General features: G+C 36.2%; 1 protein-coding gene across 1 annotated transcript in view; it reads right to left on the bottom strand.

Moving 5' to 3' along the window:
* Positions 1–1631: 1631 nt before the first annotated feature.
* Positions 1632–16276, bottom strand: part of LOC129074013 (threonine--tRNA ligase 1, cytoplasmic-like) — a 38279-nt gene continuing 23634 nt past the window's right edge. The window contains 3 exon segments of the mRNA XM_054577712.1: positions 1632–2031; positions 2033–3950; positions 3953–4093. Of these exon segments, the coding sequence (XP_054433687.1) occupies positions 1917–2031; positions 2033–3950; positions 3953–4093 (2174 nt within the window). The 3' untranslated portion in view covers positions 1632–1916.

Raw genomic sequence — 16276 nt, 5'->3', positions numbered from 1 at the left:
GGCAATAGGCAGGGATGCTTTTGACACCTGCATGATCTGCTTGGAGCATCTTGGTACTGCCTGTCTGAGGTTTGAGTGTTACCAGACAAGTTCAGCAATATTGCCCTGAGGAGGGTACAGTGGCAATGGGCCTACTCACCTTAGGTCTTCTAGAGCCTAGACAAACAACTTAGTAAAAAAAAATTGATAAAACTTTCTAGGAGGAGATTACAGAAGATTCATTAACATTATCTGCCATTTGAAAAAGCTGAATCCGCAAAAGCCACACATTTGAAGGAATGGAGACTCTTGGAAAAAATATTACCGGGGTACTGCTGGAGGCCGCCTTCTTTCTTCCCCTCACCACTGAGTTTTCTTGTCCTTCCACTTTGTCTCCAGACAGCTGGTTTACCTAAGGCCGAATGTTATGATATTCTGAATCTAAAAATCCAGATTTACTTTCAAAATAGATGTTTAAAATCTTCCAGATTATAAGCATTGGAAAAATTGTTTTCTGTATGTTGCCTTCTTATATTCTTTTACACTCCTATCCCCTGCTCACACAATAACAGAAAAATACTAACGGCTGATTCTTCATAACACTTTAAATATAATAGGAATTTTCTGTATTTGTTATTTATGCCACCTTCTATTTTCATGAAGGGTACTGAGTTTCTCTTTGTTGGGACTGAGCATGACCTCTTCTCTATGAGTTTCGATTGGGTCAAACAGAGTATGTCTTTGATACCAGAGAGAGGTTGATTCCAGAAGGATACATAACTGATTAGGTCAGTTAGGGTTCTCAACATAGTTTTATTCCTTGGTGGAGAGATCAGGGCATGGGACTTTTGCTTTCCCAAGCTCCTAAAATGAGGAAGCATGAGACTTGTGAAAGACTCACCTGAGAATGGAACCAGCACCAAGCCAGCAAAGCTGAAGAATGGAAAACCCATTCGAACATTAGGTAAAGCTTCATCAAATCTATCCTTAAACTACTCATGTCTTTGAGTCAATAACTTTTTTGTCTTTTTTCTTTTGTGGTAAGTTCATCATGGGTAGGGTTTTTTGTTTGTTTGTTTTTGTTATTTACAACTTGTAGTATGTTAACATACTTCCTTATAGAGCGCCACCATTAATCATAGGCAGCCATGATGACTCACGTGCAGAGGATGATGCATCGTTAAGGGTTCATTTTTAAAGTACTCTTCAGGGTGCAGGCCCCTGGAATTCTTTTATCCAAACAGCCAGTCCTGCTCCCAGGCCCTTCACAGTCCTTTCTCTCAGGTCTACCCGCCCCCCCCACCCCCGCCCACCCCAAGCCTGACAGTGACAGAGATGTGCATTACCTTAGTTGTGTAGGGGTTTTGCTAAGGATGCTTATTGAAAGGGTGTGGTCTACTGAGATGGGATGTGCAGGCTGGGATGTCCATATTCACGTAAGCTGGCTCGCATGCTAGATGCAACACGGTATCAGATATGGAAGGGAGAGATAGGCTGCAGGTTCCTATATGTGATTCTAGTATGTTTACCATGACATAAACTTTGCTTACATTAATACAAATATCTTTTTTTTCTTTTTTTAATTTTTTTAATTTTTATACCATAATCCAACCAAATTTTATTTTTCAACTGCAATAAATTCACAAAAAATGTTCTCCCTCATCACACTGAAGCATTCTTCATGGCTGATTTCCAGTGCTCGGATAATTAAGGAATAAAATCATTTTAATGTGTCTCTTTTAATTACCTCTTTCAGATACACAGTATCTAAAACGTGTGCAGGTCAAAACACATGCATCCCTGGCAGTCACCTAGGCAGGCTCTGCCAGACTATTCCAAGTTCAGTATAAATTAACATTTTTTCCAGGACACAAAGTGGACATTATGGAAACACTGCTCTTCCTTTTCCACCGAGCCAGTCGCGGCCAAGTTCTTCATTAAAATTCTTCTTCGGCCTGTTCGCTGCGGGACTGCTGGAGCTGCTGCCGCCGCGCGATGGTTTCAGACGCGGTGCGCTCTCCGTGCACCTTATTGTCTCTCGTGCGGATGTTCAGTGCCGCGGGTCTTCTCTTTCTCGCCGACAACTAGGATGAAGTTATACTGTGCTAACTGTGCATTTCTGATCTTCTTATTTATTGTACAGCCCGGATCCAGATCAATGTCCGCCATGAATGTAGCATCATGGGATTGTTGCCGTACCTTTGGGGCCTATTCATCACATGTTGGTCCCACGGGAGCTACCATGACCTGGCGAGGAGACAGCCAGAAGGGCCATTTGCCCCCATAGTTTTCAGTGAGGATAGCAATCATTCTTTCTACTGATCCCAAGATGGCTCGGTGGACAATCACTGGCCTTTTTTTATCATCACCATCATGGCTTACAAAAGTAGGATTGAATGTGAGGGGCAGCTGAAAATCCAGCTGGATGGTTGCACACTGGTGGTACCGACCGATGGCGTCTTTAATCTGTATGTCAATCTTTGGACCATAGAAAGCTCCATCTCCAGGGTTTAACTCCCACTTTTCACCAAATTCATTCAGACTGTTTTCAAGTCGCTTCTCAGCTTGATTCCAGACTTCAATATCTCCAAGGAATTTTTCCGGGCGAGTAGACAGGTTCAATTTGAAAGAAAATCCAAATATGCTATATACTGTACGCAGAAAATCCAAACAACCTTTTATTTCATCCTCAATCTGCTCCATGGCGCAGAAGAGGTGAGCATCGTGCTGCTGGAACCTCCGCACCCGGGTGAGGCCTGTGAGTGCCCCCGACAGCTCATTCCTGTGAAGCACCCCGAAGTCGGCCAACCGCAGCGGCAGCTCTCGCCAGGATCTCGGGCGATGGTCAAACATAAGGCAGTGTCCCGGGCAGTTCGTGGGTTTCAGAGCAAACTGCTCTTTCTCCACCTGGAAGGAGAACATGTTCGCACTGCAGTGTTGCCAGTGGCCCGGGGTCACCCACAGTCGGCTGTTGTAGATGTTTGGGGTAACCACCTCCTGGAACCCTCGTTTCCTATATTCCCTCCTGATGAATTCAATACGTGTATTATAAATGTACGCTCCCTTCGGCAGGAAAAAGCAACTTCCAGGGCTGAGTTCATGGAAGAAATAGGGTTCTTGGTCCTTCCCAATTTTCCTATGATCTCGGTTTTTAGCTTCTTCTTGGAACTTCTCCCACTCTTTCAGCATTTTAGGATCTGGGAATGAAATGCCATAAGTTCTCTGGAGAGTCTCCATATCTGCTTTCCCTTCCCAGTAGGTGGAGGAATTTTGGTGTATTTTCAAAGCCTTAATTTTGCCGGTGTGTCTGACGTGAGGACCCCGGCAGAGCTCTACCAAGGGGCCGCACCCATAGGCTGTGGAAGTCGGGGTATTCACTTGTTCATTCAACGTCCAGCATTTGAACTTGTTGTACTTAAACATTTCCAATAAAGTTTCCTTCTTCACTTCCAATCTTTCAAAAGCTTGTTTTTCTTTAATGATTTTCTTACATAAAGTCTCTAAAGAAGAGAAATCATTACTGGACACACCCCCTTCTTCAAGGTACATGTCATAATCGAATCCACCCTCTAATGGTGGACCATAACACAAACATCCACCATGGATTCTGTCCACGGCTTCACCCATTATGGGAGCACTCGAGTGCCAGGATACTGCCTGAGCCTCCTCATCTTCAAACTTGAGAAGTTCCAAAGTACAATCTTCCTCCAGAGGACGGTCGAGGTCCCAGACGACATTGTTCACTTTGTCAGCCAGGCCTTGACTAATTCCACAAGCACTGTGATATGGCGTCGTTTTCCAGGACTCCGCATCGACCTGTTTGCCGCCGGGCAGGGTGACTGTACTCGGCTTGCTGTCCTTCTCTGCTTTTTCGGCCAGAATGGCGTCGTGCTCTGCTTTCAGTTTATTATACATCTCAAGACGCATGTTAATATATTCAGGCCAAGGATTCAACTCAGCTCGACCTCCTCTCCAGAGCCGTCTTTGCTCTTCTTCTTGCCTTCTTCCTTTCGCTTCTCTTCACCAGCACCGACCGGCTTCTCCTCGCCTCCCACCTTCTCTGAAGGGCAGCTGGCGTTCTCGGACACTGGAGAACCACGAAGAGGAGACAGTACTCAAAAGCGACTGTCTGGAGGAGAGGAGAGCACGCAGAGGTCGGAGGTGGGCAGGGGCTCCCGAGTACACTGCCCAAATATCTTTTTCTGATTGTCCTTCTGTAGCGTTGAATGCTTGGGGGAGAAAGCTACAGAAACATATAGATCCTGCCAATATACAGGTTTGGGCAGAAGTAACGCTTGGCTTTAGTGTAGTTGGTAGGGTAATAATATGGGTGTAATAATTTATAGCTTTAATTTTAATATCTCACCTAAAATGTCATAGGGTGTGCTTGAGTGTGATATTGTTATGTTATAGAATTACATGCTTATGATTTTGTAATAAAAGATTTTATAATAAAAAGGGGCATTATATTTGCTGGACCCTGATGTTTGATTTCTCAACCTCATCTTGTTCCTCAGTGCTGGCTGACATACCTTCCTTCCCTAGACCCCATTGCTAGTTTGCTCCCAGCAGTAAATTTTCAAACGTCTTAAACTCCCTGCCCTTTATTCTTGGAAGATTATCCAACTTCAGTTGCCATATTAAATAGAGGGCATTTAGTTTGATTTCCTTTCTCACTATAGTTGCTATATCTTATTCAGTACTTTTACCTGCTACTCTGAGATAGGAAATTTAGAGTTGTCCTCAGATGCATGGGCTTTAATGTTAGGCTCCATTCCTGGCTGCAGTATTTACTATTTGTGTGATTTTTTAAAATTGGCTACTCAATTTCTTAAAGTCCTATGTATGGGAAAATTTCTTTTACTCCTATGTATGATAGAGTTTATAAGAACTACTACATGACATCATTAGCAAATTTGAACAGAGAATAATACATTAAAGGTTGTTAACAAGAAGCTTGGCACACCTAAAATACTTAACAGATGTTAAACGTTTAACTATAATGCAAAAATATTCTAAGGGGTATTCCTATCTGAATCTGAATCAGTGCCATTGATTAAAGCTGCCATTGGACCTGAACCAGTAGGGTTCTGCACCAGAACGCTTGCCTCAGTGTACCCATGCTTTTGAGTGCCTTAGTCAAATATTTTTGAGTCTCTCTCTGCTATGTTTGGGACCAGCTGGTGTTGGCAGTGCCCATCTGGTTGAGGTTCCTTGAGGCCAAATCTGGTTGTTCATGCTTCTGATTGTCATATGTACCAAACTAAAAATTTTCCAAGTCCCTGTCAAGTGGTTTGGCCTGTGTAGGACTCGTGGTGCAGTTTCAGTAAGGCACCCCAAATCTGAACCAGCTTCCTGTTTCTCCCTTTTGAAATATTCCCTAGTCGTCTACCTGAGATTTGGGGTTGACTAAGTATCCCAATGAACTCCGCAGCTTTTGACAATAGGCCAGTATCTATGCATGTGTGGGTATACACACACACACACACACACACTCATGGCCTCAAAACTGCTGCTGTATTTCTAGAATCATTTCCTCAGTGAAAGCAAGAGGAAGGCAGAACTAGGTAATAGGCTTTCCTTGTGAGGTTGTCCATTTCAATCAGAAAAGGAAAGACACCTTAAATATTATGCTGATATACTTTTTTTTCCATGACCAATGCAAACACCAGATTTTAGACTAATCACCAATAAAAAGAAATAAAGTCACTGGATTAGATCAGTTTTGATTTGCCATATGAAGATGGACAGGTGCTAGATTTTCCCTGATCCCCACCCGTTTTCACTTTCTAGAAAAACCAAGGTTATATATGTGCTTAAGGAAAAGGGAAATGGCTCTTGGGTATGTATTAAAGAGAATATGATGCATTTATCAAGAAGAAAAACGAACCCAAAGGATATTGCATGACACACACAAAAAAATAGTGAATAAAGACATTAATAAATTGTACCGGCAAACCTATTTTTTGTTATAAATTATTTATAGTGTTTGTTTATAGATAACGAAATAACAAAATGACTAAATTGCTTTATATTAAATAATAAGGGGTTTATTCATTGAGATTTGGTTAGAAAAACATGTAGTCAATGTTTTATAAGAAATAAGGAATGGAATCTACTGATTCCAAATGAGCAAAAGAACACCAAGCAAGGCTGCTTTAAGAAATTTTGTCCTTCCAAAGAGGTTCTACCATCAGGACAATACAAAAGCAAACAAAAAACCCCAAAAAAGAATAAAAAGAAAAAAGAATAACAAGAAATTTACTTATTAAAAGACAAAGTTATCAGCTTGGAAAAATAATGGGTTGGCTCAAAAAAATTTTTTTTTTCCTGTAAGAGGGTTCTAGTAGGGCTTAATTGTCTTTAACTTCACTTGAAACAAATTTGTTAGACTGCACTGTGACAGCTGTCATATCAGCGTGCATTTAAAAAATTTCGGCTGATGTGGCTCAGTGGACTGCGTCCCAGCCTGTGAACCAAAGGGTCCTGGTTCAATTCCTGAGTAGCACATATGCCTGGGTTGTAGGCCAGGTCCCCAGTTGGGGGGTGTGCAAGAGGCAACTACACATCGATGTTTCTCTCCTGCTCTTTCTCCCTCCCTTCCTTCTCTCTCTAAAAATAAATAAACAAAATCTTTCAAAAAAATTCATCAGAATTTTTGTGTAGTCATTTTAATATTGAAGATGGAAGAAAACATACAACATTTTCAGCGTATTATGCTTTATTATTTCAAGAAAGGTAAAAATGCAGCTGACACACAAAAAAGAATTTGTGCAGTGTATGGAGAAGGCTGTCACTGATCAAAAGTGTCAAAAGTGGTTTACGAAGTTTAGTGTTGGAGATTTCTCGTTGGATGATGGTCCACAGCCAGGTAGACAAGTTGAAGTTGATAGCTATGAAATCAAGACATTAATTAAGAAAAATCAGCATTATATCATGCAAGAGATAGCCAACATACTCAAAATATCCAAATCAATAAAGTTATTGGTGAAAATGAAAAACGTATCTTTTGTATTAGGGAAAAAACTAAGTGGCTTTTTGACCAACCCAATATTTTTAAAAACTATTAGAACTAATGCATGAATTCAGTAAATTGGCAGGCTACGAAATCAATATACAGAAATCTGTTGCATTTCTAAACTCAAATAAGGAAATATTAGGAAGAGAAATTAAGAAAATAATCCCATTTATAATAATATCAAAAATAATTTAAAAAACCTAGGAATAAATTTAACCAAGGAAGTAAGTAACCTGTGCACTGAAAACTATAAGACACTGATGAAAGCAACTGAAGAAGGCACAAATAAAATAAAGAGTATTCTGTGCTCAGAGATTAGAAAAATAATACTGTTAAAAATCTCCATACTACCTGAAGCAATCTACAAATTTAATGCAATTGCTCTCAAAATTACAATGACATCTTCAAATTTGTATAGAACCACAAAATATCCCAAATAGCCAAGCAATCTTGAGAAAGAACAAAGCTGGAGGCATTGTGCTCTCTGATTTCAAACTATTTTACAAAGGTATAGTAACCAAATGAGTAGGTTTGTGGAATAAAAATAGACACATGGGTCAATGGAACAAAATAGCCCAGAATTAAACACATGCACATATGAGCACTTAATTTATGACAAAGGAGCCAGGAACAAACATTGGAAAAAGAACAGATTCTTTAATAAATGTTCATGCAAAAATAAGACAGCCACATGCACATGAATGAAACTGGATCACTATCCTACACTCAACTTAACTGAAAGGGGAGTAAGAACTTGAATGTAAGACCTGAAACCATAAAACTCCTAGAAGAAAATATAGGTGGTGGCCTCTTGAGAATGGTAATAATTTTTTTGGATTTGACATTAAAGGCAAAGTCAACAAAAGCATAAATAATCAAGTAGGACTATGTTAAACTAAAGAACTGCACAGCAAAGCAAAGTATCAACTAAATGAAACCTGCAACTCCCATCGACAAAATGAAGTCAACAAAAGGATACCTGCTAAATGGAAGAAAATATTTTCAAAGCACATATCTAATAAGGAGTTAATACTTAAAATATATAAAGAACTTATGCAAACTAACAAAAATTTATTTTAAAAAATGGGTGGAGAATCTAAATAGACATTTTTCCAAAGAAAAAATATAAAAGACCACAGGTACATGTAAAGATGTAAAACTTCACTAATCACCAGGGAAATGCAAATCAAAAACCACAATACGATATCATCTCACACCTGTTAGTCTGGCTATAATTAAGAAGACAAACAAACAAACAAACAAACAAACAAATAAGTGTTGGCGAGATGTTGAGAAAAGGGAACCCTTGTGCACTAAGGATGGGAGTGTAAATTGGTGCAGCTACTATGGAAAACAATATAGAGTCTTCTAAAAAAAATAAATAAAATAAAATTACCCTATGATCCTGCAATTCCACTTCTAGGTACTTATCTAAAGAAAACAAAAACACTAACTATTTAAGGTATAGGACTCTCCAAGTGCAGCATCATTTACAATAACCAAGACATAAAAACAACTTAAGTGTTTACCAACAGATAAATGGGTAAAGATATGTGGCATGCACAATGGAATGTTATTCAGCCATGAAAAAGAATGTTACCAGTTTCAACGACACTGTTGGACCTCATCCTAAATAAAATAAGTCAGACAGAGAAAGACAAAGACTAATGATCTCACATACATGTAAAATCTAAAACAACACTCCCCCCAAAAAATAAACAAAACTAAGCAGGTATATACAGAGAATAGATTGATGGTTCCCAGAGATGGGGGTATGGAGGAGGGTGAAATAGATGAATACAAGTGCAAACCTGTAGTTCTCAAATATGTAAGTCATGAGGATGTAACATATAGAATGGCGACTCTGTACTTATGGGTTGCATATTTGAAAGTTGTTAAGAGAGGACATCTTAAAAGCTCTCATCAGTAAAAATAATTTTGAAACTATGTATAGTGATGGATGATAACTGGACTACTGTGGTGATCATTTTGCAATATATACTAATATTAAGTCATTATGTTGTGAACCTGAAACTAGTATATATATGTCAATAATACGTCAATAAAAAACTATACACATATTTTTTAAAATCCAATTATAGTTATCTATAGATAAAAAAGTTAGAAAGAATAAAGCCACAGTTGTATTCTACCTTTAAGCTGGGAATACTATATGTTATGAATAGAATTGACACCTTTTTATTGACTTGGCCCTGAAAGCGTGCTCCTCATAATCCCTCCCAGAGCACCTTGTAATCTTCTCTCCCAAAATATTTGTTCAACCATATCTCTGAAAGATACATTTATTATTTTCCTATTTGTAAACTTCATATGCATGGGAACACAGTATGAAGTCTTTTGCCACATCTTGCTTAGACATTATATTTATAAGATTTATCTATGTGGGTTTCTCCATTGTTGTTGATATTAAGGGTTTTGTTCCCCCAAGTTTCTGTAATTATAAATAATGCTGTTATAAATTTTCTGATACAATCTCTTTGTCCACAGTTAGGAAGTCCCTCGGAATATATGAAAAATTACTGAGTTACATGACATTTACATATTTAGCTTTAGTAGATTTCATCATGTAGGTGTCTCTGATTATATTTCCACCATAATTAATGAGAATTCCATTTCTGTTAATTTGGTATTGCAAAATTATTTAGTTTTTACTAACCTTATTAGTGTGATATAATTTCTAATTGTGATTTTAATTTGTATTTTTCTGCAATTCAGTAAGTTTGATCATCTTTTATTCTACATTATATTGGTCATTTGGTTTTCACATTTCCTGAATATCCTTTTCATATCCATTGTCTATTTCCCCTTTGGTTTGAAGTTTGTTTTTGTTTTTCTGATTGGTGAGGGTTTACTATGTATCTGCATAGTAATTCTTTGTGGATTACCTGCATTTTAAATAACTTCTCCCAGTTTGCTCTCACTATACTTTTAGGGTCTTTTAAGGAACAACATTTCTTAATATTAGCATCATCTAATTTATCAGTATTTTTTAATAGGTACTCCTTCAAATTAGAGTCTTAATAAAATTCTTCCTTAGATCAAACTTGTGAAGATATTTTATTCAAAAAGATTCAAGGTTTGGTGTTATACATTTAGGTTCTTTATACCTGAAGCAATGGTTAATGCTAAACTCTTCCTTTGGCAGATATATGTGTAGAAGCCAAGACTTTGGCAGCAATTGTCTTGGGGAATAGGCTCCTCCAGCCTCTTACTGATCTGAGGGCAAAGCATTGAGGCTCTCAGCAATCGGTACTCTTCTTTCTAATCCAGATCTGCTTACAAGGGCAAGCCTGATTCTGGGGCTCTTGGGTACCATTCAAGTTTTTGCTCTGTTATCTCTTCTCTTTCCTAGTCTCAGAATAACTGACCGCTCTTAGAATGGAACTCTCTTTTCTTCAGGGCAACCCATTGTACATCCTTCTAGGAAAAACTTCACTCATAAATTTCCAGGTCCTTTTCTGATCTTGCCTATGGTGTTGCCTATCCAGCAATTTCAGTCACCAAATACAGAGAGAGGAAAATAAACTCACTGGTTTAACTTCTAAGTTCCAGTGATGAACTTTGCTCTGCAATCCTTGGGTGCTGTGGCCAGCCAAAAAATAAATATTACTTGTACATAGCAATCTGAATTTTAATGGATCTTAATTCTTACTTTACTTACCAAATCTGTAAGTGTTAACATAGAAAAAAAGTTCTGTTAAAATGTTGAGCTCTGTCTTTATAACTCAATGTTCATAGAAAGTAAAAAATAAAGCTCCTCAATTGAGCTCCCCCCACACGGATGTGTTTTCTTATTCTCTCCTACTCACCAACGGTTTAGTACTGGGGCTCCCTCTGCTCCCTCAGATAAACCCATCACTGTCTGAGGGATCTTCATAGGTCAAGGGCTTTGTACAACGAGCTCAGGGGCATTACAGTTACCATCACTTTTTAGACCTCATTTCTTTGCTCCTATGATCTTATAATCACCCACCATTAAAAGGTTACACCACTAAGTTTAACTAGGCAGGTGACATTCAGAGGTAAGAGTGGGGAACAACAAAATAAAAAGTGTACCTGAAGTAGAGTTTACCCTGCCACATAATGTCCAACTGCCAAGGGAGACAGAAAACTATGTGCGAGGAGCACATAGAAGCACATAACGTCCTCCCTTTAATTTCCCACCGTGTCTTCAAAGAACTTTCAGTTGATGTGGCCATGAATGCCCTTGCTTGGACTTCATCTGGCCCTGTTACCTTATGTAATAGGTTTAGATAAGATATTAGTCCTGGAAAATACAGAAAGAAAAAGAGAATGAACCCTCCACCTCTGTCATCTATAAGTCTTCACCACGGAGAGGCTGAAAAAGAGAATTGTGAATAACAAAAGCAATTACAATCTGTGCTCAAACAGGAAATCATGTTTGGTGCTTGATGGAGCCTGGAGGTAAAAGACAAGTCTAACATACTCTTTATAGATGTGCTTTACGCTACAAGTCAAGGTCACTATGTTCAGGGTCAACAGCTAATTGGAAATGCTGGGATTTAAATTCTTGACTTTACCAAGTTAAGTGAGCCTAAATAATAATACTTGTTATAACCAATCAGGCTTGCAGATCAGGAGCAGAGAGTAAACAGGGACGTGACAAGGACCATCATGATTTGGGAGTGAAACTCTTGAAAGACATGAAAGGATGCTTGGGGAAAGGGAGTTAAACATAAAAGCCTCCATTGTTTTCACTCAAAGGAGAGGACACTGTCAAGAGCCATAGAGAGGGCAAGGAGACACAGATGTTCATCTCTGGGAAAGATGCAGCAAGCCGATTGTGAGGGCACGCTAGATTGTTTCTTCCAAATCAGAGAGTGAAGAACATTTGAGCAATTTAGGACTATCTGTAAGGAGGGTAAACACATTTTGGGTTCATTTGATATTCTCCCCATCCATTACACCTCTTACAATTCAATGTTGGTAATTAAATTCCAGAAAGCAGAGAAGAAATAAAAGTTGAGTGGAGACACTTGGAAGGCAATTTCACAAGAGGTTCAGAAGGAATTGTGTAGGAAAAAAATGCTGCCACAGAAGAGGCAGGGTACAAACTGAAGCTGTTTTTTTCATTGGCCTGGAGAGTCCTCTGAAGACCTAATTCCTTCTGGAAGTACAGATAGAGGACATTTAGTTCTGTTACTGCATCTGTGAGGATATATTTGATGAGGTAATAATAGTTATAGAAGGGAAAATGTATTTTTTATGTAAAATAAACACAAATGAGGCCGATCAGCAAACTAACTCTCAGGATGTAAATGCTTAGTCATATTCAAAACAATTCCTGTTGGAAGAAAATTGATAAAGAGCCACATGCCTGAGTCTTCAGAAGAATTTGGATTATAAAATGATGCAATGAATTAACATCTTGGGCAATAAAGGGAGAATTTACAATCTCTTGATGGAACTAAGATTTCAAGAAGGAAAATGAGCAGGAGGAAAAAAAAAAAAAGTCATTTAGTGATTTGGGAAGCACATTACAAATATATATATATAATAACCTAAATGGAAAAAATAGAAAATTAAGCAATTAAAAAAGTAATAAGTATAAATGTTAATTACTTTAGAAGTCATAGTTAGAATATACAGATTAATAATATATACTTAATATGTAGTAATTTTCTATAACATGCAGTTAAAAAAATCTCTCAACAGCATACATACAATACACGCTATGAAAGAAATGTAACTTTCTTAAATATTTCTGCTTATGTGAGGTAGAGAGAGGTGCTTTCTTTCAGACAAGAATAATTGTTTATACGTATGCAGCTGATTCAGATATTATTTGTAATACATGTTCTAAGATAAGATTGGATTAATTTACTAACTAAGGTACATATTTCACCATGACAAGGGAGATGTTCTGCAAAGTTTAGCAAACTCATTTTCTCCTTTTATTGTTTAGAAAATCAAAAGGTTAGAAACCTATTAGATGAGGCCTTGGTTCACTATATTTTAACTGTTCCACAAGACATTTTTCAGAGGTCAAATTATTGAAAATGGAGAAATATCCTACAAGTGAATAGCACTTTCTGTATTAAAAAGATCTCTCCAATATCTGGTATAATACTCTGTACTCTCAAAGCAGGTATGTCATCCTTTACCAATGTATGTTCTATTAAACTTGAATTTAAATTAAGTTTCAGTATATGACCTCTACTTTTTGGTTTTTACTAAAAAATTAAATATATCATCATAGACATATGATTACACTAACAGATAAAATTCAGTTCTTTTAGACAAAGAAGGAATTTAGGAAGTGACTGGGCAATTGTAGATTAACTAATCACAGCAGCCTGAAATTATGAGAGCTCTACTCTGGAAAAGTTTACCATTAGTAGTACTTCCCCTACACTTCTCCTAAATCACTCACAAGCATTTTATTTTTATTTTTTTGGCAAAGACTGTGAACTTACAATCATTAACTAAAATACGGGTCCTTTCTTTTTCCTTTCATACATTTTAAAAAAATAAGTGCTATAGTTAAATAAAAAATGATTTTATCATTCTTCAGGTCAGACACAAATGCTATTGTCCAAGCCTCTTGTGAGTTAAAAGACTCTTTTCATAACAGGGTTAAGAAAAATGCTTAACATTACAAAAGCAACTAACTCTGAGGATTTTGCTATTTTTTATTTATTATATATGCTTAAAATATTAGCTCTCTAGTGTTTGTGAGTACTTGATTAGCTTATTCTCAAATTTCCATATTTAGCTTAAAGAAGTTAAGAAATAAGCTACATGGTATAACCTTAGTAGTATTCCAATAATCATAGTTCATTATTTGCATTTATTAATATGGTATAACTTTTGTGGTACATAAGCTAAAAATGTTGCTATCATAAAAAACAGAGTGAAACCTTCACTTCATTAGCTTTTTTCAGACTAAGTTTTCTATAAATTAACAAAGTTTTAACAGTCCTTTGGCTTTTGTATCTACTGACTGTTAAATGTTAATATCTTGTTATATTTACACTTTGTTAATTATAGTATTTAATAGAATAATTTCTGTCCTGCTTACTATATACATTTATAAAGCATATATGTCTATGAGGTATAATATATGTGTATAATGAAAAATGCTTATTCATGGTAATCGTTACATTTTAGTTTTATTACACATATATGCTTAAATCAGTACAAATCAGGTTTTATAGGATAGTTTATAGTTCTAGATTTCAGGCATCACCACAGTTAACTGCCTTTAAGTTATCAAAATTAAGAGATTTTTAGTGAGTAATATAAACAAAATATAAGTGAAAAGTTGCTTTATAATGGAAGAGTGACAATCTGTTGAAAATTCTAACAAATTATTCATGTGTGTAATATATTTAAACTTATTGAAGTTTTCTGGATATTTTAAGTCAAAAACTCACTCTTCAGTCTTTTCTGCATTATTAGGAAATAGTTTTCCATTAATAACCAAATAGTTTAAAAATGAAGAGAGCATATAATGAAAACTAACAGGTTGCAAATAAATGCAAGACAATGGATTCTAAAAAACACATCATTTTATTCATATCAGTTTTGTAGGTAAAATAGTAGTTTTACAGACCTACAAAAATTAAAAAATTCTATTAAAGTTTTAGTACCCCAGGAAAAATAGAATGGAGATATTCCATATTCTTTTGTAATCCTACAAATAATTAGAGCTTAAAATTTAATTTGAGAAGCAATAACTCAATCTAGCTATTAAATGGATGATAAGATATATTTCTTGATGCAATAAGATAAACAACCTTTATCTTTCAAGCTTTGTTTTCGATATTAATATAAGGTTTAAAAATATTGATATGCTAAGTGATTTTTATACCTTCTTATTTAACAACTGCCTGAAGGTAGTATCTGACATAGTGAAATTGTAACAGATTTTGTGTGCATGTGTGTGCGTTTCATTTTTCCCAGACTTTATTTTTTAGACTAGTTTTAGGTTCACAGCAAAATTGAGAGGTAAGTGTACAGGTTTAATATATATATATATCCTGCCCCCAAACATCCATAACCTCCTCATTATCAATATTCCCCAGAGAGTGGTATCTTTTTACGATTGATGAACCTACAGTGACATATCATTACCACCCAAAGTCCATAATTTACATTACAGTTTACTTACCCATGTTTTAAGTTCTATAGATTTGAATAAATTTATAATGACATGTACCCACAATTCTAGTGTTATATGGAGTAATTTCACTGCCACAGAAAAAAATCACCTGTGCTATCTAAGCCTATTCATCCTTCCTTCCTCATAGCCCCTGGCAACTACTAATTTTTTGCTGTCTCCAAAGTTTTGCTTGTGCCAGAATTTCATATAATTGAAATCATGTAGTATGTAGCCCTTTCATATTGGCTTCTCCTTCATATTAAATTAGTAATATGTATTTAAGGTTCCTCCATGTTTTTTCATAACTTGATAAATCATTTCTTTTTAGTGCTGAATAACTGTTAATTGTCTGGATTTCTCATGGTTCATTTATCTGTTCACCTAATGAAGAATATCTTGGTTGTTTCCACATTTTGGTTATTATAAAATAAGCTCCTATAAACATCTGTCGGTGTGCAAGGTGTTGTGTGGACATAAGCTTTCAATCTTTTGACTAAATACCAAGGTGTGCAATTGAAGTCTTGTATGGTAAGAGTATACTTAATTTTACAAGTTGTAACAGTTTTAAAATAATATAATTCTAAGAAATGCAAGATATCATTTTTATATTAGCATTAAAAAAGTAAAGAAGGGTTCAGTAATTTCAAAATTATTTTTCTTGAGTATAACAGGCAAAAAAACAAAATAAATGTACGTTTGTATTTTGTGAAAAGTTAAAAAGTTCTTTACCACTTAGGTGAAAAATATTAGATGCCCAAATAAAATAAACTAAATAATAATTCTTGGGTTAAAAATATCACTATTAAAACAAATACATAGAAAGTTCCATTTCCAACTATATGGTGATTTTTTTTTTCTTAGACACTTTGAATGATAACAACTAAAAGAGCAGATAATTTAAAGTAAAAACGTTTTAAATTATTAAACTTTTATGAGAAATTAAGAAATACATAAGCCAAAATCTATTCAAAGATAAGACCACAGGTGACTTTGAAGAGCTGGAGACTTTCATGGCCGCTAAATCATTGGGGACTGGAAACAAATTCTTAGGCACCTTTATCAAGTTGAGGAGTCTAAGAAAAGTGCATCTAACAAATTCCTTCTCGAAACTTCAAGATAAATGAATTATCATG

The sequence above is a fragment of the Pteronotus mesoamericanus genome, unplaced genomic scaffold (genome assembly GCF_021234165.1).
Source record: "Pteronotus mesoamericanus isolate MK-2021 breed Mesoamerican mustached bat unplaced genomic scaffold, CSHL_Meso_final contig_116, whole genome shotgun sequence".
Classification (NCBI taxonomy): domain Eukaryota; kingdom Metazoa; phylum Chordata; class Mammalia; order Chiroptera; family Mormoopidae; genus Pteronotus; species Pteronotus mesoamericanus.
This window is presented reverse-complemented; position numbering and strand designations above follow the sequence as displayed.